The sequence below is a fragment of the Protopterus annectens genome, chromosome 11.part0 (assembly GCF_019279795.1).
Source record: "Protopterus annectens isolate FY-2018-M chromosome 11.part0, PAN1.0, whole genome shotgun sequence".
Lineage (NCBI taxonomy): Eukaryota > Metazoa > Chordata > Ceratodontiformes > Protopteridae > Protopterus > Protopterus annectens.
The window spans coordinates 1,183,966,250-1,183,991,238 of NC_056745.1; the positions used below are offsets into that span (position 1 = coordinate 1,183,966,250).

Below are 24,989 nucleotides of genomic sequence, written 5' to 3' on the forward strand. Positions count from 1 at the left end.
ATGACTGCAGCAATGTGAGATGAAGAACATAGTACAATTTTGTACCTACCATAAATGTAGATGTTCGAAGATCCACATTGCTGCAGTCCAATTTACCCTCCCTCCATCCCCTCTGTAGTTTGGAATGGTTGTATGGTTTGGGTTGTAGCTGTTATTTGTACATGCCTTTTGGGAAGTATTCCATTTTTGGCTGTGGCCTTTCTTTTTAGGGCCTTCTGACATCTGGGGCAAGAAAAGACTAAGGATATGACGTCGGTCATGCGATTTAATACCCTGACGCTCTGACGTCAGATCTGAGCACCCATGACCGACGTCAGCCTAATACTTTGGTATTCGGGCCGACCGAGGACAGCGGACTACCCATAAGTTATGACTGCAGCAATGTGGATCTTCGAACATCAACATTTATGGTAGGTACAAAACTGTACTTTTCCTTTCATCCCAGTGCATTGGGTTTGGCTGTTTCTGTGCAAACCATCTCCTGGATCTCAAAGGCTGTTGCCTCTTCTGGTGTTTTCTTCAAGGGGTTTAACACCAGTTCCATCAATGAAGCTGCTACTTTGTCTTCAGTCCATACCTTTTACTAAGCATTATAAATTGGATGTAGTTTTTAGGGCCAGAGCAGGTTTTGCGAGAGCCATTTTGCATGGGTTTGTTGAGGGCTGTTCCCAGCCTTCCACTTCCCAGTACTGTTCTTGAGCGTTTTGCGCACTCCCAACTGTGAAGCATACTGCAGGAGTGTTACAGAAGGATATAGTACAGTTGTGTAAAATCTTAGCATAACAGTAGATGTCCTTCTCTTCACTGTTGCAGTATGTGATCAATCCCTCCCTCCTGCCTCCTTTTTGCTTTGGGTTTTGTTTTAGTTCCCCTCCTGGCCAAGGGTTTCCTTTTTCCATCTACATTTTCTCCTTCTGGATGTGCATAACCTGTTTTGTCCAGTGGAGATTTTTTTTTTTGTACTGGGGCAGTTCAGTTCTGGGTAACTGCGTCAGTATGTCACCCTTTATGCCCTACGTCCTGTATGGGGAGCATACATGTACTACAAGATCTAAAGGCTTTGGTATAGTGACCGGATGTTGGGCTATCCTTGGCAGGAGTTCCCTACTGTGAAGCGTACTGCAACATTGAAGAGAAGGACCTGTGCTGTTATGGAAATTATGGCAAGCTCTTTCTCAACTGTATTTTCTTCAATATTTTTTGGAAAACCGTTTTCTAAAAGGAGGATTGCACCCAAGACCCCCATGCAGACAAGTTGCTCCTTCCTGGGATTTTGTGTTGTGCTGATAGAGAACCACTTCTCCATTTGTATCTGCACATCAAGCAGATTTAAGGTTCATTATGTGGAATATTACTGTTGTCATTGCTCTGACGTGCAGTAAGAGTATCTGAGTTGCAAACTCTCATGGTAGATGAACGCTATAGGAGTTCACTTTTGAAACAAGCAGTCAGTCTCCCAGTGTTCTCTCTTGACCCATGGAACCAGGGACTGTGGAATCTACATAAACTGGATGCATGGAGGTAGCTATGGTACTGTCTTGACGGAACCAAGTCCTTTAGAAAAGCTGATGAGGTATTTATTTTTTTATGTTTGGATTCAGAAAGATGGTTGCCCTTTACTAGTGGCTTCTGTTATGTCCACAAGGCTTGCTGTGTGAGGGCCGTTTCTTCAATGGCATATTGGGAAAGGGTGGATTGTAGACGTATTTGAGGCTGCTACACTGTTCTCTGCATTATAAGGCATTACAAACTGGATTTGTTTTCGAGATCCATGACTAGCTTGGACCTTTCTCAGGGGCTTCTGGATCCTTATTCTTCCACCTCCCAGGTTGGATAGGCTTTGGTAATAACCATATAGCTTAAAGGCCACTACTGCATCAGTGGACATGATGAACATAGTACAGTTGTGTAAGTTGCATTTGCTGATAACAGAAGATGTTCAAATTCCTCACTACTGCAGTAGCTGCACCCCCTTCCACCTTTTCTTTGTTGTATATAGGTATTGCAGAGAATTCATTTGGTGGCTATTTATTTTTCTTGTTTAGATAGTTTACAGTGAGTATGCTACCTCATAGCTTCATGGCAAGAAAGTCCTGAAGATTTTCCACTCTGATTTTTTTCCCTCCTCTGGATTATCCAAACAGCAGTCAAGAGTGGAAGTGTGGACAGGACCCAGAGCTTTTGAAAGCTGTTTTGTCGTGTCTTGGGCAAAATGCAATCCATATAACCTTAAGGCTACTGCAGCAGTGAGGAATTTGAACATCTGCTTTTATGGGTAAGTGCAACTTATACAGCTGTACTTTTTACATGAATTTGTTCATACTAGGCAAGACCCTTTTATGTCTGAACACACACCCACACCCTCGGATGTTTGTAGGGTGATTTTTGAGTTGGCCAACAGGAGGATTCCAAGTGGAAATGAACTCCAGAGGATATAGAAGTACAGCCCTTTGTGCCACAGAATTTGTACAGCCATGTGGTTTGGCTGTTTTGTTGCTTGGTTCACTTGAATAGAAAATGTGTGTTGGTACTGTAGTGCTGAAGGACTTGTCCTGAAAGCAGATTCTCCTGATTTTTAGGCCCTTCTTTTGAAGATGTACTGGTGTGGTGAGTTTGTGTATTTCCCCAACCCCCCCAAAAAAAATACACCAACTGCTGAAGAATGTTGTGATGGAGGTGCTGTTTCTCTGATGTGGTAGTTTCGTAAATCTGTAAAACATGATGGACTAGTTGTGCTTGTGGAGGTGATCTGATGTTATCCTAGTCACCATTCATCACATATGGTTCTAGGATCCGACATCGGATCCAAGCCGGCACACAAGCTCAAGGTCCTCCCCTTCCATTATGCTCTGTTGCTGTCTAATCCCTCAGATCTCATTTGCCACTTTAGTCGATCAGCTGCAGATAGCTCGGCTCCTCATAATTTTCTTTAAGTAGTTATTTATTTGGGATTTCTTGTTAGGTTTTACTTTTCCTTCTAAGTTTTAGTTTTCGGTTTAGTTGTTAGTAGTGTTTTTCCCCCTCCTGTTGGTCATTTTTTGGGTCATGTGTTTTTGGCGCTGTTTTCAATTGACCAGTTTGGTAGAGTAGAAACCTCTTCCTAGCTGTCCCATTGGTTCTATAATAATTTCATTTACATTTTATTGATACATTATCAATACACTATTAACAAGTTATTATTGTTGTTTTGAGTCTCAAGTTTCCCTTTTTTGGTACTGGACAGATCTCAGGGTTTTGGACTTCTAGCCTGGTTTTCCTGACTCCTCCTGACTCCTCTTTAAATCTTTCCTTTGGCTTTGGTTGTTTCCACATGTCAGACAAGCCTTTGGGGTTCAAGAGGTGCTGTTCGTGCATTCAGAAGATGCTAGTTTCCAACTTGCATAAGGAGTGCCTCTACTGTCTCGACGCCAGGCACCCGGAGGTTGAATGCAGCATTTGTGCTAGGGCTCTGGTCGACTGCAGTAACAAGCTTCTTCTAAAAGGCTTGGTTAAGGGGTCCCCTTGGTTAAAGAATCTTCCTCCAAGTCGGGATTCTCTGGCCACAAGAGGAAACCTTCTTCTTCTGGGGAGGTTCCCTCCAAGAAAGCTAGGCTGTCGGATCCCAGATCCGACTCCAGCTTTAGTAGTGTCAGATCTTAGAACTTCTAGAGTGTCAACTCCCAGATCCAGGGCTTCCACTCTCAGTCCTTCGGATCCGAGGGTTTTGGGGTTCTACTCTTAGATCCCAGACCTCCAGATCGAGGCTTTCAGATCTGAGTCAAAGCAGACCTACCACAGATCTGACCTTTTTGGATCCAAAGGGTTCAAGAATGGCCTCCTTGGGCCCTCATGTTTCTTTGGATCCATTACGGTCGGATCAGAGACCCATGTTGGAGCCCATCTTGGTATCCTGCGGGGGATCATTTATTCTCTCCTCTGCATGAGACCCATTCTCTGGACCAGTGAAGAAGGCCCTCTGGGTCCTGACATGGGTCTCTGGCCAGGTCTTCTGTTTCCTCCCGATCTTCCAGGAGCATCCTCCCCTCCAATATGGACAGGATGATGCAGTCCTTCTTGAGGGCTCAGATTGAACTGGGGCTCCTGGCTTCCCCAACCCACAGCATTGGAAAACCTTCTCCTACTCTCCCACACTTCTTTCTCCCTGTCCGACTTCCCAGGGTTTGGACTTGGGGGAACTGGAGCAATGAGGCGATGTAGACTACTGGGACCCCTCTTGCCAACTCTGCTGTCCTTCCCCTGGGACCAGCTGGGCCACTGGTCCGGGTTGTCATCCCAGAGTCAGTGGGGGCTGGTTTGGGTCTGGGCCTTTCAGACCATTCTCTGCCCCTTGGTGCTTTAGCACTTGATAGCTCTGGACTGGCACTGTCCCTGAGGGTTGGAGGTTCTGGCGGATTCTGCTCCTTCCTCTGTTGTGATGTTTTCAGAGGGTAGTGGTCCTCTTCCAGTCTCTCCGCATTCCTGGTAGTAGAAAGATCTTTCTCTACTACAGAGATATCCCGGTCAACATGGCCAAGATAGCCTCCCGGTGGGAGTTACCCCCATAGGGGTCCCCACCTCTTCTGAGTCTTCCCCTGATCCTCCTGCAGAGGAAGTTCCTAGGAAGAGGACATGTAAGACTAGACATCTTGACTCCCTAATGGAGTCTTTTTCATGGAGGACATGGATATCGGTGAAGGGGACTGGTCCCCAAGGTCACTGTCCGATGACGTCTCCTTTGGAGACATACTGGAGATTCTTAAGGCCAAGGGCGGTTGGTATGCCCAGCCCCCATCCTCTGAGGAAGCTGTGTTCCTGAAAGCTTTTGCCACAGGCCCACCTACCTCTTGGGTGTTCCCCCCACCTCCCCCCGCTGACCCATTGATTAACCTTATTGCCAGCAGGGCCTGGAAGGAACCCAGTACAGTGGAGCCGGTACCCAAAAGAGTAGACAAATTTGTATGCCCGCCATCGGACAAGGCCTTTTGGTCCAAGGACGTTCCAGTTGATGTGATTGTGGTAGCTGCCGCCACCAAGAAAGAGTTGGCGGAACAGAGTTCATCTGTCCATCCTCCCAATCGTGAATTGAGAGCTTTGGACAGATTTGGAAAGCGGGCAGTCGCATCAGCTTCTTTCAGCCTGCGAGCACTGAATTACCTGACTCATTTTTACCTGTTTCCAGAGGGATTTGATAAAGGAGCTTACCACTTCCCTCTAAGTACAGGCCTGTGGAGGACTTTAAGACTCTCCCAATCTGGCCACTCTTACATCAATAGTGAATTTGTCTATGAGGTTAATATCCAATGCTGCAGAGGGTTCTTCATGGGAGGCAGGTACAGGCATTGCCATCAGGCGTCATGCCTGGCTGCATTTATGCAGGTTTGCAGAGGTCTTTTAAAACTCCGTTCACCAGTGCCTCCTTCGCTGGTTCCACTCTCTTTGGATCAAGTGTTAAGGAAACTTTGACCCGCACTGAGCAAGAGGGGAAGACACTGTCAGCTGTAGGGATCTAATCTTTTACCCCCAAAAGTCCTTCTTTCAATGGTCGCCACCCTAGTAGCAGAGGAGGCCTTCAAAACCAGGGAGCCCTTTTCTGAGAAACCTTCCAGCACTCCTGAGGGGTTACCCGACTATCTGTCCCTGGAGGCAATCAGGGAACTGGTTGGCTTTGCACCCTTTAGCCTGGGCAAACACCACAAACTGTCAATGGGTGCCAATAATCCATATCCATGGGCTACTACATTCCTTTTTCAGACCCCCCCCCCCCCACCAAGAAGCAGATCTCTCCCAGATGTGCCACCCAGTCAGGGAGTGAGTTAACCTGTCTAGAGGTGATCAATCTCATCCAAAAGGTCCCCACAGGACAGAAAGTATTCAGAACTTACTCCCGCTTCTTTTTGGTACCCAAGAAAATGGGGGACCTGCATCCTATTCTGGACCTCAGTCACTTTATCAGTCAAGAATTTGAAGTTTTGGATGGTCACTGTACAGTACATTGTGCCTCTTCTGCACAAGAATAACTGGATGTGCTCTGTGGATCTCCAGGATGCATGCTATCCTATCAAAATAGACAGGCGTTCCAGGTTTCTCCACTTTTTGCTTAGGGGCTGATCACTTCCAATTCAGAGCCCTGCCCTTTGGACTCACCACAGCCCTTTGGGTGTTCATCAAATGCATGGCAGTGGTGGCAGCTCCTCTCAGGCTGCAGGGATTCAAGGTGTTTCCCTCTCTCGACAATTGGCTCTTTACAGCTCCAGAACACATGCTTTCTTCTCTGTCTCTTTGACCAGTTAGGGATAACGGTGAATCTTGCCAAGTCTTCCTTGACCCCATCTCAACAATTGGAGTTCATAGGCACTCAGTTGGACACAATCTCTGAGACTACAGGTCTCCCCTTCTGGCACGCCCTTCTTGTTCGGTCTCATGTTCAGTCCCTTCTGGAGCAAACCCGTCCTCCAGTGTCTCTCATTCTAAGGGCTCTAGGTTCTATGGCAGCTGACATTTATCTGGTTCCGATGTCAAGGTATTACATGAGAGTACTGCAGTGGACCCCTCTTTCTCACCCTATACCATTCCCCATATGACTCGCTCCAAAATGTCAAGAGACATCTTTTGTGGTGGATGTACTCCTCGGACCTCCTGGTGGGCAGGTCCTTTTCTCCTCCAGTTCCTACAGCCACGATGACAATGGATACTTCCTAGGGTGGGGGCATTTTCAGGGGAAGACTGTCCAAGGGAAGTGGGGGAGCATTTTCAGGGGAAGACTGTCCAAGGGAAGTGGTCCCAGTCAGAAACCAAACTGCACGTAAATGTTTTGAAGATGAGAGCAGTTCTTCTCTTGTTGCAAGCATTTCAAAACTGCCTTCCTCTAGGGACCGATAGCAGTTCACACAAACAACATGGCTTTTGTGTGGTACATAAATAAGCAAGGAGGCAAATGTTCTTATCTGCTTTTTCACAAAGTCATGAGGGTTTGGGAGTAGGCAATGTCCTCTGGGCACTTTCTCCTTGCAACGCACATTCCCGGAGCATCCAACGTGCTGGCAGACAACCTGAGCAGGGCTATTCTGACCCCTCATGAGTGGTCCTTGAATCCATTAGTGGCGAAGCAGATCTTCCGTTGGTGGGGTCAACCGAGCTGCGATCTGTTTGCTTCCCCTCTCGACCACAAATGTAGCAATTACTTCGCCCTTATCCCCCCCTGAGGGGGAGGCCACCAGGGACACTCTGACTTGTGATTGGTCTCCTGGTCTCCTTTATGCCTTCCCACCCTTACCATTAGTTCAGAGAGTACTTCAGAAAGCAAGACTCCTCAGGACGCATTTGATCCTCATTGCCCCCCTTTTGCTCTTGGCAGGTGTGGTTCACTCTTCTACAGTGTCCTCTCAGGTACCCCGCCTTGGCTGCTCAATCTGATCTCCCATTAGTCGCTCCATTTGCTTCCAAATTTGCAGACCTTCCATCTTACAGCTTGGTTTGTCCAATTCCAGTAAGTCCAGAATTGCATCCCCTGTGAAGTACATTTTCCTTGCTTCTCAGAAAAGGTCCAAGAGAATTTACAGAAGTAAGTGGAAGAGATTCCCTATCTGGGCTAAAGGCCGAAATCTGGATCCTTTTTGGCCCCTATTTCTGACATTCTTCTTTTCTTGGCTTCCCTTTTTCAGGAAAGCGCCAGTTTTTCCACCATCAAAGCCCAAAATCTGGATCCTTTTTGGCCCCTATTTCTGACATTCTTCTTTTCTTGGCTTCCCTTTTTCAGGAAAGCGCCAGTCTTTCCACCATCAAAGCCCAATTAGCATCAATTTCTAATTTTCATCTCAATAACAAACCTACGTTTTCTTCTCATCCCTGCAAAGCCTTTTTGAAAGGTGTTTTTTTGTTGTGTCCTCCAGTCAAGGATCCTTCTCCACCATGGGATCTTGCTTTGGTGCTACAATCTCCAGCTAGACCCCTTTTCGAGCCTGCTGCATCATGTGATCTCAAATTTCTTTTTTGGAAGACCGCCTTTTTGGTGGCAGTAATTTCAGAAAAACGAGTTTCAGAATTGCAGGCTCTTACTATTAGGCCTCCTTATTTGATATGTCATAAAGATAGTGGCCTTGAGACTCAACCCTTCCTTCATGCCAAAAGTGGCCACTGAAGCAAACCTTAGTCAGTCTATCCATCTCCCAGTGTTCTTTCCTAATTATACCAATAAAGGAAAATAAATTTTATATACTTTAGATGTTTATAGACAGCTTTGTTTTATTTGCACAGAACTAAGTCCTTTCGCCTCTCTGACCAATTGTTTGTGGAATTCTCTATCCATAGAGAGGTCAAGCTGTTTAGAAAATCACTGTTTCCTGGTGGATTTTTCTGTGCATTTGTTACAAGTACTCCTCCCGTGGTTCTCTGTTGCCTGGACCAGTTAGAGCTCATTCTACCAGGTCAGTGGCTACTTCAGCTGCCTTCGTAGCTCATCAGTCCTTGGATGACATTTGTGCAGTGGCAACTTGGTCTTCACCACATACCTTCATCTCTCATTACAAACTTGACTTAGTTTCTAGAGAAAGGGGTTCCTTTGGCTCCACTGTTCTTTGGCATGTCCTTCCACGAGGCCACCCAAGAATATCTGGTAGCTGTGAACTCTTGACTCGTACGTGATGAATGGTGACTAGGATAACATCAGATTAATAGTAATAGTTATGTACATAACTTGATGTGCCCCCACCTTTGCTAATCTGCTGATGGTAGGCTGAGAGCACCAATTTGTATTTAAATGTCCCTATTACAAGTATATATGTCTATTTGTACAATTTTTGGACAATATATTTGTTTTATGGGAGGGAGATGAGAAGTGTGGAGATGTTTATGGAATATCTCAACAGTTGCACCAGTTTCTCTAAGTTCACATATCATTGGAGGAAGGATAGCATAAACTATTTGAATGTCACCATTTCTCACACTCCCAATGGTTTCAAATCTAAAATATTTAGTAAAGATACCTGGTGCAGCAGTTATCTGCGCTATTCCAGTAACCACCCCTCAAGACAGAAAAGGAATTTGGTTAAGGAGCAAGCAGTTAGAATTGCAAGGATGACTTCAGAGATGGAAGACCTAAAGAAGAATGTTTTTAAATTAAAGGAAATGTTTTTATTAAGAGGGTATCCAGAAAAAAGACATCCTTGGTATTTTGGATGAGGTTTACAAAGGCTGGGGTACGAAGTTTAAGCCACTGTTTGGTGTTGGCCTTGACAAATTAATAAGCAAAGGAAAAGGTAGGAATTACCAGAGAGCATGTGTAATGGAATTTATCAGATGTAAGGCTCGTTGGAATATTTTAAAAGTAAATAAGTATTTGAGGTTGTAGGACCGTATCCAGTATTTTCTTCTAGAACCGGAAGTAATTTTAAGCAAGAATTTGAATATGCTAGTTTTAAGAGTATTTATGGTTAAAAAAAAAGGCAACTACTCATTGTGGAATGTGTAAACAGTGCCCATATGTTATTAAGGATGATTTTATTACCCTTGAAAATGGATTGGGTAGTAAAGTTTTTTTGTTGTTTTTGTTTTTTTTTTTTTGCAAAGAGAACTGCAATACTACAATGTTAATATATTTGGCAGTATGTGGAGGTAGTTCTACATCGGTAAGACGGATAGGGCTTTTAGAGATGGGATGTATGAGCACCTCCACGATATTAAAATGAAAAAAAGAGACAAACGCACTATATAAACACTCGGTAATCTGTAAGAATTTTGTTGGTTTTAAATTTGGGATTTTAGAGGTGATTAGGTGCAACCCAGGAGGAGGTGATGTGAAAAACATGATATTAAACAAAGAATTGAAGTGGCAATTAAGATTGAAATCTAATGTTTTCCCTGGCTTAAATGATTATTTACAGTCAAACTTGGGTTAATGGTTAAAGCCCTTCATGTATAAAGGGACTTAATATTAACACCAATTCTAATTTTAACTTTAATATTAATTACTATTTTATATCTGTATATATACAAAATACGTATGTGTGTGTGTGTGGGTTTAAGTGAATGAGTTAGGTATTTAATTATTCAATTAGCCTATGGAGATGGATATATAATGAGCGTGATTTTACAGGTGGACATCTAATGAAGTCTTGTGTTCAAGACGAAAGCATTTATTGCCGTGTGTTGTGGATTAAGCTTACTATTTTGCACAGAGGACTGGACTGCTTATTTTGGTTTTATTGGATTTCGTATTCTTGCGTTTGGTTTTTATTTGCACAGAACTAAGTCCTTTCGCCTCTCTGACCAATTGTTTGTGGCATTCTCTATCAACAGAGATGCCAAGCTGTTTCAAAAATCACTATTTCCCGGTGGATTTCCGTACATTTCTTACATGTACTCCTCCCGTGGTTCTCTGTTGCTTGGACCAGTTATGGCCCATTCAGTCAGTGGCTACTTCAGCTGCCTTCGTAGCTCATCAGTCCTTGGATGACATTTGTGCAGCAGCAACTTGGTCTTCGCCACATACTTCATCTCTCATTACAAGCTTGACTTAGTTTCTAGAGGAAGGGCTTCCTTTGGCTCCACTGTTCTTCGGCATGTCCTTCCATGAGCCCATCCAAGAATATCTGGTAGCTGCGGACTCCTAACTCAAATGATGAATGGTGGCTAGGATAACATCAGAATAATAGTTATGTACTTACCATAACTTGGTGTCTTGTATTATCCATAGTCACCATTCATCACGGTCCCACCCTTCACCCCCCCCCCCACCTGAAGGACTGGCAGGAGTCTGGCGGACCTTGTCTAATTGTGGGTCCTTTCTGTCTCTGTCTGTCTGTGTCTTATGTCTCCTAAGCAAACTCGATCTGAGGGGTAGAGGGCAGCAGAGCATTATGGGAGGGGAGGAGCTTGAGCTAAGCTGTTGTCTACTGTGCTGGCTTGGATCCGATGTCCGATCCTAATCCTAAATCTATACATGATTAATGGTGACTACGGATAACACAGATACCAAGTTATGGTAAGTGCATAGCTATATTACTCACTGTGTTCAGATATGAACTTCAAAGCTGTAGATACGTGGCAGAAATTGTTAGCTATGTTGATTTGTTTTATTATATTTAATGGCCATTTCTTTGGTAGGAGAGAGCTTCAGTTGCCTTATGACATCAAGAGCTTGCTTAGCTTAGTTGAAAATGTATTTGTCAAGTTGTTAGCGTTTTTAATTAAATCATTTTTGTACTTATTTACAGGTTTTTGCCATATTTGCATTTGCAACTTGTGGAGGTTACACTGGTAGTACTATAATTGAAACTGCTTGCAAAAATAAGACATTGACTCCTACCAATGGTACTTTGACTGCTGTGTTTTCATATCCTTTTAGGTAAGTATTGGATTTCAAGAAACTGAAATTTTTAAATATTGCATTAGGAAGGCATGCTCTGTTTTATTTAGGCAAGAATTTTGATACTGCACGTGTAGGCTATGAGATGATATTCTGACTGAAATAAATACGATTTTTTTTTTATACTTTTATGTATCATTTCTTTGTTTTTTTTTAAATCATGGAATTCAGTTTTAATTTGTAGGAAAAACAAATTAATTTCAAAAAGATAATGCTGTTTTTAGGCTTGAAAAAGTACATGTTTGTAGCATTAAGGAGTCTTTCCTGTTTTAATGTTTGAGCAAATTTTTATCCTTTTATGATACGCACTGAAAGTGAAAAAAATAGTGATTAATTTCATAGTAAATGTATTTTTGCAATCAACTTTCTGATTCCATATTTCGAGCAAATTGGAGTCTGTGTGATTTAAGCATCAGTGTGTCTGGTAGCAGGATCTACTCAAAAGACTTTTTCTCATACTCCAGCATGTCTGCTGGCTTTTTTCCCCCATCAGTATTTTGAGACTGCCTGTGCTTCCCTTTGCTTTACTGTACTGCTTGTTCCTCATGAACACAGTTCAGACTTCCTGTTTATTGAACTTTGGTGTCTTTAGATATTCATTCCAATCTGGCTTTGCATATTAAGTACAGCTGTGGAAAACTTGTTAGTAGTTGACAGGACTGGAGCATGATTCTGACTATTGTTCCTGATTAACATTATTAATTTGTAAGCACAAGTTTTTCAGAAGTTTTTTTCACTGAAGGGAATTGTCATACCTGATGGTGCTTTATAAAGTCGATCTAAACAGAGCCACCAGGTTTGATCGTTTTATAACTGCCCATCCATTTACTGTAGTGTAAGCTTCTTGTAAAATGAAGGGTATAAAAAGGCTGCTTGAATTTTGCAAGTTATTGACCAGTAGATCAGTGTGTATGTTTGATTGCAGCCTGAATGAGATTGTGTTCTGTACAGTCTTTAGCAAAAAACAGTTACCCTGAGCTGTTTGTGTATTTAGCAGAGGAACACAGGCACAGAGAAAGTAAAAAAAAAAGGAAGGTAAGCTTTCAGGTGGGTCTTCTGCTTCCTTGATGAAGCTGAAATGGGATTTTTAAAGTTATGGGTTCCCCAGCCCTTCTGAGAGAGTTGCAGTCCCCAGGTTCTCCATCTATTTTTGACAATACCACCAGAAGTGGTTCCTTCCTCATCTTACGGGTTACAGTGGAGTTCCCTTTGTCATTTTGACTCTGGCAGTTAAAGCTGTGTTCCTTCCTGCTGAAACTACTCCAGTTTGCCAGTCATCTTAATTTCTGTAATCCTCCCCTTGATTTCTGCAAGCAAACTATTTGTGTTAGACATCACCCTGCATCCCCAAACCCCAAGATTGCAAGTCTCCTGCTTAAATGCTTCTGCTTTCTTGACTATGGTCTGCCTGCTGCTTCTACTATCTTTTGCTCCCCCATCTCTTGGAGTAGCTTTGATAGGATTATACATTTTGGTATTTTCTGGACCTTTTTTATTTTTCCTTATAGTCAGCAACTCTCACCACTGGCTTTAGACTCCTATTCTCTGTCTCTCTATGACTCTTCTTGTCTGTAGGCAAGTGTTAATGCTTTAGTCAAGCCTAGCTCTCCATTAGTTCACTAGATTGTTTGCTGTCTCCTTGGGTATCCTCTTATAAGACGCATTGAGCATCTGCTGCGGCTGTCACCCTGACATTTGGTCTCCTAGTTCTTGCCCCGACATTGGTTCCCATGATTGTCAACGTCAGCATTCTGATGTTGACAGATGTGAAGTCAGTTGTGTCATTTGACATAATTTTCCCTGCCTGTCTCTGTGCCAGTCAGCATCTGTTTCCTGGATTGTTACATCTGTTGGGGCACTATTTTGTTTCATGATTGCATTTTAGGTGCTGGGATATTGGTCTGAGCCCTACTTATTCCTTTGACCTTCTCCACTGTATAGTCTTGCACTTTTGTTCAAGCCAAGGTTTGGCCACTCACAAACCCTCCACCTTAATGGCTGGGACTGTTGTCCTTTAAAAGGTCTTTAGATTCCTCACTCCTGAGTCTTGCAGGTTTGCCTCAAGGTCTGGGTATGGGCACCTCCCAAGTCTGGAGTTTTTCTACCCAGAAGACATTATAGTAGTGTAGAGAAGCTTTGGTCTGCTTCCTCAAAGTCTGGGAAAAAAAATCATCTTAGAGAGGGCCCTCCATTAATTGTAGATGATGAGGAGGACCTGGGCTTCATCCCAGCTGAGAATCCTTTTAAGAGCCTCTTAGTTAAATGAGGGAAGAGGTTATCTGTCTATGCACAGAAACAACCCCCTGGCACAGGCTGCAGGATAGCTTCAGGACCCTGGAACACAGTAGCTGGGTGGTCCTCCTCCTATAGTCCATTCCTTTCTATAATATTATGATTTTTTGAAGGATATGTGTATTATGTCATGTGCGGACCCATATACCAGTATTTTGAACACGTATGGACTTCCCTATGCCAGACAGTCATTTGGTTTGTATCCCATAAAAAATCCACCTGTAAAGGCATAGAGTTCCATTCTCTTGACAGTTAGATGCTTCTAAAAGTTGTAGCATATCCAAGGTTATTTGTATCCTCACCTTATTCATGGAGACCACAAACTGCATAACCTGCATGATTTATTTTCAGACGCACCTCATGGATAAAAGTGACAAAGCCAGCTTGTAGATAAACTGAAGACATGGGGTTTTATAGTGAAGATTGTCTTTGATTGCTAATGCAGCAAGCAGACACTGTATTTTTTGATTGGATTGCTGCTGTATCATACCCCATTTGCCAAGAGTGATCATGCACCCTGTTTGAATTCTTTTGTAAAGTGTTGCTATCTGAATCCAGTGTTGAACTCAGTTGAAGAACTGATGATTAAATGCTTCTCTGCATTCACACCAGAACTGAGAAGAACCAGAAGAGGCCTCTCTTGAACTTGATCCCACGAAATAAATCATGGCAAATGCTTCAGGGCCAGTAGACCTCTTTTAGCCAACAAAAGAAGTGCACAGATAGGCAAGTACTATATGCAAATATACACTTGCATAATCACAATCTAACCTCCTTACCTAAGTACCTGCCAAGCCAGCAGGAGGTCAGGGGTACAGTTCCTTCCAGTCTGTCATCATAGATTGTTTGGGTCCCTAATAGACAAGTACAGGATGAAATTAACCAAACTACATTTCTGTTTACCACTATCCTACAACATTTGCTTTCCAGGCACTCCCTCCTTCGGGATTCCTTATTTTTAAGAGCTCAATAAAGGCTGAGTATTTGAGGCCACTCTTGAATCTCGGTGACTTTCAGCTTGGTTCTGTCGTAGTGTAAGAGTGGCAGTTTGTGTCTACATGGGTAGTGGCCATTTGCCCTTTGGGACCCAACTTTTCAACTTGGCTTTTGCACTAAGAAACATAGTGTAAAATACCAAAAAGCCTGTAAACCTGAGAGGGTATGGGCCTTTCCATATGTGGATGATGAGCAACTATTAGCCATCTTGGAAGAAGTAGTTGTGGGTAATAAGTTGGGTAATAGCACAATTCAGGAGCAGGAAAATATCGGCTATGAAAGACGACAGCTCACCCAGTACAGTGCATACCATTTTCTTAGCTGCTGTTTGGATACAGTGTTAATGCAGTCTTCCACTTCAGCAGCTTCTAAAAATCCTTTTATGTCTTGCCAGTTCCCATGGTCTTATGTTTGTCCCATGGTGCAGCTTCCGGAGTTAAAAGCACCCTCTTCAGCTGTAGACTATTACTTTCTTCCCAACTGTATATTTGGATTTTTGTAATGGGCATTAAAATCCCATTGGTACCAGGCACGTTTCAGTATGACTGGATTGCTGCTCTTGGCCTTCTCACGAGTCCATTTTGTGGAGGACAGAGCCCTACCAGTCTTTTGCTGGTTTCCTAGCTTAATCCTACCAGTCATGTAATGACCACCTATAGAAGCATCAAGTTATGGTCGGGAATCCTATTTCAAGCACCATTCATTCCAGGACCTTTGGAACTTGTCAGCTGTTTATCAGCATGCTGAACATGAGAGAGGTAGGACAGGTCTTTCAGATTCTCCATCAGAGATGCCCACTGATTCAGTCTTGACAACGGGGCATTAGTCCTGTACTATGAAGTGTGGAAGCTATTGTTCTGTGAGAGAACAGTTTTGCACTTTGGACTTTTAGCAAACTATCTATACCTGGCATGTGAGAGCACCATCTCTGCAGGCACTTTCTGATGATGTTCCCACTGCTGCAGTAGGCTGTAGGCTATATGGCTTGTTGCTTGCTTGGGAAACGACTGTCCAGCTTCAAACTTCTGCCCCCCCCCATCCTTCACTCTGACTTCTGATTGGCAAATCCCAAGGAAGGAAGTAAACAGTCAAGAGTCAAGCTTTCTTCAGTACTTTGCTGCTCGTGTGAAGCCTGGCAGCTGCTGCTTCTCAAGATAGCAGGAATCAGCTATGAGCTTATTTTCTGGCAGATACATCCCCGTTTGGGAACCCCTCCACTCAGAAATTATTGCCCTTCTAGAAAATTTTCTATTTTTTTGGTAGAAAGTGGTATTTCCCCTTTAAGAAATTTTTTTTTTCCCCCCACATCAGAAGTTTACGGTCTGGGACTGCTGTTGCTTTTAAAAGTGTTTATTTTCATGTACTTCATGACAACCTACCTGTCATTTTGATTCTGTCAGTGTGCTAGTATGTGAATAGTACTGATGGGAATTCTGTTTTATTTTTACTAAAGGGACTGGAGAAAATGTTGAGTGTGTTCACAAGCAGCACACACAATCGATGAACACAAATTCCTGTTGACCAACTGCTTACCTCTTTTGGAGCTTCTTCTCTAGTTACAGCATGGATACCCACTCCGGACTAACTGGGTCTTCTCTGACAATACCTATGAAGAAAAAATCACTTGCCAAGTAGTTCTTGCCATTATTGCGGAATCTGTCAACACCTCAGCTGATAATGGGTGATCGCAGTGGCCACTGGTTGTTCCTCAGACCATTCGCTTTGTGTTGTCCTTTCGGCTAGCATGAAGGTGTCTTCTATGTTCTCTTTGGCTGTTCTAGTGTCTGATACAGGCATGGGAGAGCCATCCTCTGTTGGTCTGGGAGATACTCCAGGAGATTTTATTTGTGGCAGCCAGGGCAAGAGACCATTTGATCAGGCCAGCATTCCTCCAAGTCAGCCATTTTCTGTTGAAACTGGTATTCAGAAAAAACAAAAACTTAAACATTGTTATTACTGTCAAAAAAGATGATTTCCATACCTTAGCAAGATGGGCATCACCAGCAGTTAATTGTGGTACACACAAGCCTTTACAGATGGGCATTCCCTGTCAAGTTATTCCTGAAATAGGGTCTGAGGATTCTGATGTAGATGTGGATGAAGATAAGAGTTTCTGTTCTACAGAACACTCTTGACTCTTGGGGAAAATTTTAGTTCTTTTCCTTATGGGGAGGAATTTTCTTTTAATCAGAGTATTGCCAGGATAAATGAGGTATTTTTATGCATACATATTGATGTTTCCCCTAAACCGCGGCGCCTCGGTTTCCCCTGTTAAACCGCGGCGCCTCGGTTTCCCCTGTTAAACCGCGGCGCCTCGGTTTCCCCTGTTAAACCGCGGCGCCTCGGTTTCCCCTGTTAAACCGCGGCGCCTCGGTTTCCCCTGTTAAACCGCGGCGCCTCGGTTTCCCCTGTTAAACCGCGGCGCAGGCGATATGATCTATTTCAGATGGATATACCTCATCCCACTCCCATCTCTCCTATATTGCCAGCTGTGGAGGATGTGTGGAATGTTGCCTGTACTCATCCTGATAGCAAGCTATCAGTCCCTTTAAAAAAAAAAAAACATTGCAGGTAAGCTGTATAAGGTTCCTCAGACTAATACATTTTTTTTTCTCTTACCATAGAGCTGATCCAGCAGCTGTTTTTAGTGTTTCCATTTGGCAACAGACTCATCCCCAATACAAGCTCCACACCTAGTGATAATGAAGGGAAGGTTTTGGACCACATAGGTAAGAATATTTTCTTCCACTTTTTACCGGGCACATATGTAGTAATTTTATGCTTTATCTTATGGACAGTCTGAGAGAATTGGCTTCCACACTTCTGGCAAAATCTGATCTGAAGTAGTTTACTTCATTTGGTCTTCATCCTGTGAGAATACGGATCCGAGCTGGCAAATATTACTAGCATCAGCTCTGAGCTCCAGACTCCTCCCCTTACACATAACACACCTCCACTGCCTTCCATCCACAGATCTCGTTTGCCATGATTTGCTTTTACATTGTGTCTTCTGAGCTCCAGCTAGCAGTGGGTTATTTAACTACTGTAAGTTAAAAACTTTCAATCTGATGTTGTTAATCCTCGTTCATTCCTTACATGTGAGTATCTGTTCCGACCTCGTAACAGAGCCGGCCATCTTCCAAGCTCACATCAGCTACAAACTCTTGAGCTAAAACTCTTACCCAAAATTCCCCTCTCCCTGTTAACTCAGATTTCGTTTGTCGCATCGCCATTCAGTCGTATCAAGCTACTTCTCTTGAGCTAAGTGTAACATTTTTCTTCATACTAAATTCTAAAACGGCCTTTTCTCACAGAAAAGTTATTAGATAGTTTTCTCTTACCTTATCGCATTTAGCGATTATCCTTTCTTGACTCTTTTCATTTCCTTTCCTCCTGTTTACCGCAAGGTAATTTCTTTTTTACCATCGTTGGTAAACCCCCTTTCCTTCTTACCTTCAGGTAATTCTTGTACCATTGCTGGTATTTTTTCTGGGTTTCCTTTCTTTCTAACATGGCAGATAAAAAAGGTAGTCCAGGATTTAAAAGATGTTTAGATTGTGGCCATAAATTACCTACTTCAGATGCATGCACATTCCCTGTGTGTCTGTTGCTTGGGTGTGCCTCATTTATTAGTTGACCCACCCTCCGGGATTTGTAAGAATTTCTCTAATAGGATGTTGATTGAGAGAAAAAATAAATTATTATTGAAGGGGCTACTTAAATCTCCTTTTTCAGAGGCTATTTCTGGGTCGGAGGCTTCAACCCCTTCAAGATCCCATAAGAAAAAGTGTGATGAACTTATAAAGGCCAAGTCTCTTCCTTTGTCCCCTGCTGGGGACTCCCAGGAACCAAGACCCAAGAAAGCTAAGCTTTCCAGTTCTGATTTGACTTCTTCGGCTCCAGCGCTTTCGGTACCTAGACCTTCGGCACAGAGGCCATAGGCGCCATCTGTGACTTTGGCACCGACCAGTGTGCCCTTTACCATATCGGTACAGAGGGGCTCCTCGGTTCAGACTTCTTTACTGGCACCGACTGTCCAGTCGATGCAGACTGTTACGACGTTGATGGCTTTTTCGATGCCCATTGCCCTTTTGGCTCCAACAACTTACCCGGCACAGACTACCCTCTCAGCACTAACCATTCAGTTATCGGCACCGATTTTTTTCGGTTCCAGCCTTGGTGCCGACAACCACTTCAGTACCAACCTTATCCTCGGTGCAGACCATGACTTCGGCACCGATGATTTCCTCGGTGCAGACACCTGTAGTTCAGTCCTTTACAGCCCCTTTGTTTTCAGTGCAGACCTCCGAGGTGGGCACCAAGCTTGCTCCGTCTTTGGATAGACCTGACTCCCCCTCAGCCGTGTTTGTGAAATCCACTAGAAGCCTGTCTGAACACAATGTGTTGCATCTTGTGGATTAAGTGCTTTTGGCCAGAGGTAACCCCCCCCCCCCAGGACCTATCCTTCCTCGGGAGGTGATCACCCTTTACCAAAGATCCCTACTTATTCTCCTCCTCCTTTGCCTTTAAAGCCCCTTGATATAGCACAGTCTTCCCCCTCTACGGTTCCCTTTATGGACCTCACTAAGGAGCCGCAGTTGCCTTTGTGGCAGGAGAGTTCTGCTACTACCCAGGATGTCCGCTGTGGTGTCCGTAATTTAGTGTTTTACAGCCATCCAGGGACTCCAAGTCGGTAGGCTGAGCCACTTATGGGAGGGGTGACCCCTGTCCTGAGCACTCACCCCTCTTCAGGTGGACCAGCCTTCCAGCTAATGGAGAAGGCTCTGGCTTTGGTTGGCGATGCTGTGCTATCACTCTTCCTGCTCTCCTCTGGACCGCAGTGTACACACGTCGCTCCTTGTGGACGCCGGGCATAAGGGCCTCAGGATATACTCCCCCAGGAGACTCCTTTTGTGCTGTCTTCCCCAGCTTCTCCCTCTGAGGAAGTTCATCAGAAGAGCTCGTGCAAGAGGAAGCACATTGACTCCACAGAGGAGTCCCTTACTGAAGACACAGACTTTGATGATGGGGAAGGGTCCCCTCTCACCTTCTGAGGTATCCTTTGGTGATATTCTTGAAATTTTTAGAGAGGTGACTGGCAGCCCTCAAACCCGTCCTCTGAAGAGTCTGTGTTCCTGCAGGTCTTTCGCGCCTGCCTCCCTACCTCTACCTGCCTACGAACTGGTCCGGCTGGTCGTACAGCGTGCGTGGAAGGCTCCTGACACCATTGAGGCCATTCCACGGAGGTCAGATAAAATTTTGTCCCCTCTCATTGGTCCAGAGGTCTTCCTGTAGATGCTTTGGTGGTGGCGGCCGCAACTAAAAAAGGACCTGGCGGAAGAAGAAAGCCAGACTGTCCATCCGCCCAACAAAGAGTCCCGGGCTCTGGACAAAATAGGGAAGCATACTTTTGCATCAGCGACCTTTGCAATCCGGTGCCTGAACTATATGGCACACTTTACCAGGCTTCAAAGAGATTTAATTTCTGAGCTGTCTGAATCTTTGGTTGGAGCCGTGTCTGATGAGGTCCGTGACAAAGTGGCCTTTCAGCTAGCCACCATTGAATCTGTATCCAACTTCTCCATGCGCCTGATATCTCACGCATCAGAAGGAACAGCTAGAGCGGCGAGTTTAGGCATTGTTCTGAGACAATATGCCTGGATGCGCTTGTGTAATTTCGCGGAACCCTTTAAGGTTTCCTTAAGCCTCTTCATTGTTCGGACCCAAGGTTAAAAGCACACTGGCCGGATGTGAACAGGACGGTAAGACCCTTTGTGCCGTGGGTGTCCATTATTCTTCCCCTCAACGGGCTTTCTCCAGAAACCAGAAGAGTGGGAAGATATGGTACAAAAAGTCCCAGGGTCCTTTCCGTGACACAGGTCGAGTTCTAACCTAGAGGCAGAGGGGGAAACTCACAGGGAAGATGCCCTGATGTCCTTCAAGGATGCATCTGCAGTTCTAACATATGGGTTGTCCTGCCTCAGGCAGCCCTTCGGTCGGCCGGATTTCAAAGTCTGGGTCTGGCCTCGGCTGATGTCGCACTTCACCCGACGTCATAGCTGCTGTCAATTGGGTATAAAGGCATCAGCCGACGCCATTTTCCTCAGTCTTTCTTGCCGCGTGGTGCCCGAAGCAAAAGCTGTTCGCAAGTGCCGGTCGGTCAGAACCAGAGATTACTACTACTGAAGACTTCTAAAAAGCTAAGTACCCCGTTGGGGACTCTTTCTTGCCTCAGCCGATGTCAGAAAAAGTAAATAACTTGTTTAACTTGTGGGAAACAAATACCTCATAAGGATTTCCACTCTTACTGCCTTCCTTGCTTAGGCCCAGACCACGACGTAGCAGCTTGTTTAGCCTGTGCTTCCTTCAACCGACGGACACTTAGGCGTCGGTCGGAGTTTGCAGAGGAGTTTTTCGGCCCCGCTTTTGCTTACAACATGCCGTCGGAGACTCCGACTTCACAATTAGCTAAAAAGCGTAAGGAAAAGGACCGACACTCGCGGTCCGCGGTTTCGGCTGAAACCATGGTTAAGCCAACCGCGAGTGTCTCGGTTTCGGCTGAAACCGAGTCCACGGTTCTTCCTTCGGCCGAAAGCATGCCTGCTACAGCCGAGGCCTCACACAGCATGGCTGAATCTGCTACTGAATTTCCACCTGCAGTTGCAGGTTCTCAGGACTTATCAGATACTATTCCTTTAGACATATCGACTCCTGCACGTGGAGCTGCTAGGCCCCCTGCATCTATGTCTATCAAGGCTTTTTCTAGGGCAAAAGCAGCTAAATCTTCTAAGGCCTTGCCTACTAAAACTACCTCACACAGGCCTACCTCTAGCTCACAAATGCTCAGCCTGGCAGAGGATCTCATTTCTTTGATCAGGGGATCCCAACCTCACCCTGACAGGGCCTCTCATCCCCCTCCAGAGAAGAGGCCTAGAGCAGAGCCCCCTGAGCCAGTTTCTACAGATTATTCCTCGGATGATTCAGAAAACTCAAATCCTCCAGAAGGCCCTTATTCTCCATATGAGGACTCTGATGCAGAAGAATCCATTCCTTCTGCCTCTCCTCCTGAGGAATTTTCATTTGGGGAAACCTTGCATGCTATGAGAGAGCAATTTCAATGGCAGGGCCAGGATTTTTCAGATTCAAGGAAAAGGCTAAGGACCTTTTTACATTTACCACAGCATAGGCCCTTAGCCATTCCTCCAGTACTAACAGTTGTAGATGATGCTTTTAATGATGCTTGTACTGCCCCTGACTCTCTTCCTCCGGCCCCTGCTAAGCCCGACAGATACTACAGGGTCCCGGACACACATTATCACTTGTATAAGGCTCCTATTGCAGATCCTGAAACTATTTCACAGGGCCCTAAAGCTGTAGCAACTGCCAAAAACCCCCTCCCCTCTGAAAGAGAATCTAGAGCATTAGAGAGATGGGGTAAAAAAGTTTACACCTCTGCTACTCTTTCGGCTAGAGCCTTAAACTGTCAATTCCACATGATTTAGTATCAGGAATTTCTGTTAGATCAGCTAAATAAAATGTCTTCTCCTGATCCTGTAGACCGTAATCACTTCAGGATTTGGTGCATAACACTCAGCAGGTCAGTAACCACTCCTTAAAATGCGGCTATGATGCACTGGAGGCTTCCTTTAGATCAGCTATGACTGGTACAGTGATCAGAAGGCATGCATGGTTAAAAGAGCAATCCTTACCAGACCATGTGAAGTCCAAGCTCCTAGATGCTCCCATGGAAAAACAAAGTTTGTTTGGCTCCCCTGCGCAGCAAGTGTTAAAGAAGGTGGAAGAAAAAGCAAAATCTGTCCAAACAGTCAAGGATTTCTTACAGGTACAGCCTCCGAGGTTTAGTAGAAATTGGCCTTCGAAGAATCGGTCCTTTCCAGACACCTCCAGAGCACAGAGAGGCAGAAATAGGCGCCCAAGAGGAAGAGGTCAATCCAGAGGTGCCTACAGGGGACGTCAGTGGCAGCCTAACAACCAGAGAAGTACTGCCACAGATCCAGCTACTACCACTTCCACAGGACAGGCACAATGACTTGGCTCTGATACCGCCTACCAGGGAACAACTGGAAGCACCCTTAGGCGGAAAGCTAGCCTTATTTTCAGTAAACTGGCATTACATTACAGGAGACAAATGGATTTTACAGACAATAGACAAAGGCTACAGGTTCCACTTCCATACTCTGCCAAGAAAGAGAGGAATGCCAAACCTGCCACCAAACCAAAAAACAAACGCTCTAGAACAAATCAACCACTTACTAAGGATGAGAGCTATAGAAAAGGTACCGTCTTTGGAACAAGGACAAGGATTTTACTCCAGACTTTTCCTGGTACCAAGAAAAGAAAACCAATGGAGACCTATTCTCGACCTGTCCGCTCTGAACACATATCTCATTGTTCCAAAATTCAAAATGCTGACTCTACAGCAACTTCTTCCCATGCTGGGCAAGGAGTCTTGGCTGGTGACACTCGATCTCAAGGAGGCATACCTGCACGTCCCTATACGACCAGATTGCAGAAGATACCTCAGATTTCTTGCAGGATCAGAGCATCATCAATTCTCAGCATTGCCCTTTGGCTTATCTACTGCGCCCAGAGTATTCACGAAATGCCTGGCATCAGTAATTGCTCATTGCAGGCTTCAGGGAATTCAAATTTATCCATACCTGGACGACTGCCTGATACAAGCGGACAACAAGATCAAATTAACAAAAGATTTGGAAAAGGTTATTCACCTACTGCAATCCCTGGGATACACAGTCAACATAAAAAAGTCAAGGCTGGTACCATCCCAAAGGATAACATTCTTGGGTGCAGAACTGGACACATCAAATCAAATGGCATTTCTCACAGCAGAAAATCAAAAGCAACTACCACTCTATTTCATGGCATTAACAACGCACAACCAGCTTACAGCAAGAAAAGTCCTGCAAGCCCTGGGGTACATGGCATCCTGCATAATACTGATTCCACATGCCAGACTACATATGAGAAAGTTGCAATGGTACCTAAGGAATTTATGGTCTCAGCACAAGCACAGCCTAGAAACCCAAATTCCAATAATTCCATGCCTGAAGCAAGAATTCATGTGGTGGGCTCAGGCCTGTCAGCTGAACAGAGGACTACCTTTCCACAAACCTCACCCAAGTCAGACTATCACCACGGACGCCTCAGACCTCGGATGGGGGGCACACATGGTGGACTAGTGTATACAAGGCCTATGGACACAAGACCAGCTGAACCTACACATAAATCAAAAAGAGATGCTGGCAGTGAAACAGGCAATTCAGACATTCAGACCGTTTCTTCAACAGGGTCATTTGCTGATAAGGACGGACAACACCACAGTCATGTGGTATATCAACAAACAAGGAGGCACACACTCATACCCCCTATGCCGGATGGCAGTGGACCTGTGGAGTGTGGCCCTGAACCTCAACATTCAGTTCCAGGCCATATTTGTGCCAGGAAAAGAAAATATATTAGCAGACACCTTAAGCAGAACTACCACGGATGCCCACGAATGGATGCTGCATCCAGACATCTTCAAAACCATAACAAAGAAATGGGGGCTACCAGAAATAGACCTGTTCGCATCCCCACACAACCACCAATTGAGGAAATTCTGCACAAGGACATACCACCCTCTTTCTTGGAAGGTGGACTCCCTATCCTTCAGTTGGAAAAACCTGACAGCATATGCATTCCCACCTCTTCCTTTGATGCACAAAGTGCTACTGAAGATCAAAGAAGATCACCCAAGGATCATCCTGATAGCTCCAGACTGGCCGAGGCAGCATTGGTACCCGCTACTGAGGAGTATGTCTCGGGCACACGCATGGCCTCTACCTCTAGTCCCTTTACTGCTAACGCAGAACAACTTCAAGATCCTGCATCCAAACTTGAAAACTCTGCAGCTAGCTGCTTGGAATATTACATAAAACAAAATAACCCAGATTTATCTCAGAGGGTTAAAGACATTATCCTGGAGGCTCGCAGACCCTCCACAAGGAAGACTTATTCAGCCAAATGGAAAAGATACCTCATTTGGAATGCAGCAAAAGGAGAAAATGTATCATTAGCAAACATAGCTAACATCCTGGAATACTTAGCAGAACTTTTCCACAATGGCCTGTCTTACTCCTCCATTAAGATTCATGCATCAGCAATTTCAGCAGAATACAACATGGATCCTCCAGTCTTCTCTCATCCTCTACTCAGGCAGTTTCTGAGAGGAATTAAAAATGTAAAACCTCCAAGGAAGCCACCTCTGCCTACATGGGATCTTAATTTTGTGCTGGAAAAGTTAACACTTCCCCCTTTCGAACCAGCAGCAACAGCAGAA

General features: G+C 44.6%; 1 protein-coding gene across 1 annotated transcript in view; it reads left to right on the forward strand.

The window, feature by feature from the left end:
- SYPL1 (synaptophysin like 1) overlaps positions 1 to 24,989 on the forward strand; it is a 363,534-nt gene that overhangs the window by 90,129 nt on the left and 248,416 nt on the right. Inside the window, exon 2 of the mRNA XM_044087289.1 lies at positions 11,190 to 11,320. Coding sequence (XP_043943224.1) covers positions 11,190 to 11,320 — 131 coding nt within the window. The remainder of the gene's footprint in view (positions 1 to 11,189; positions 11,321 to 24,989) is intronic.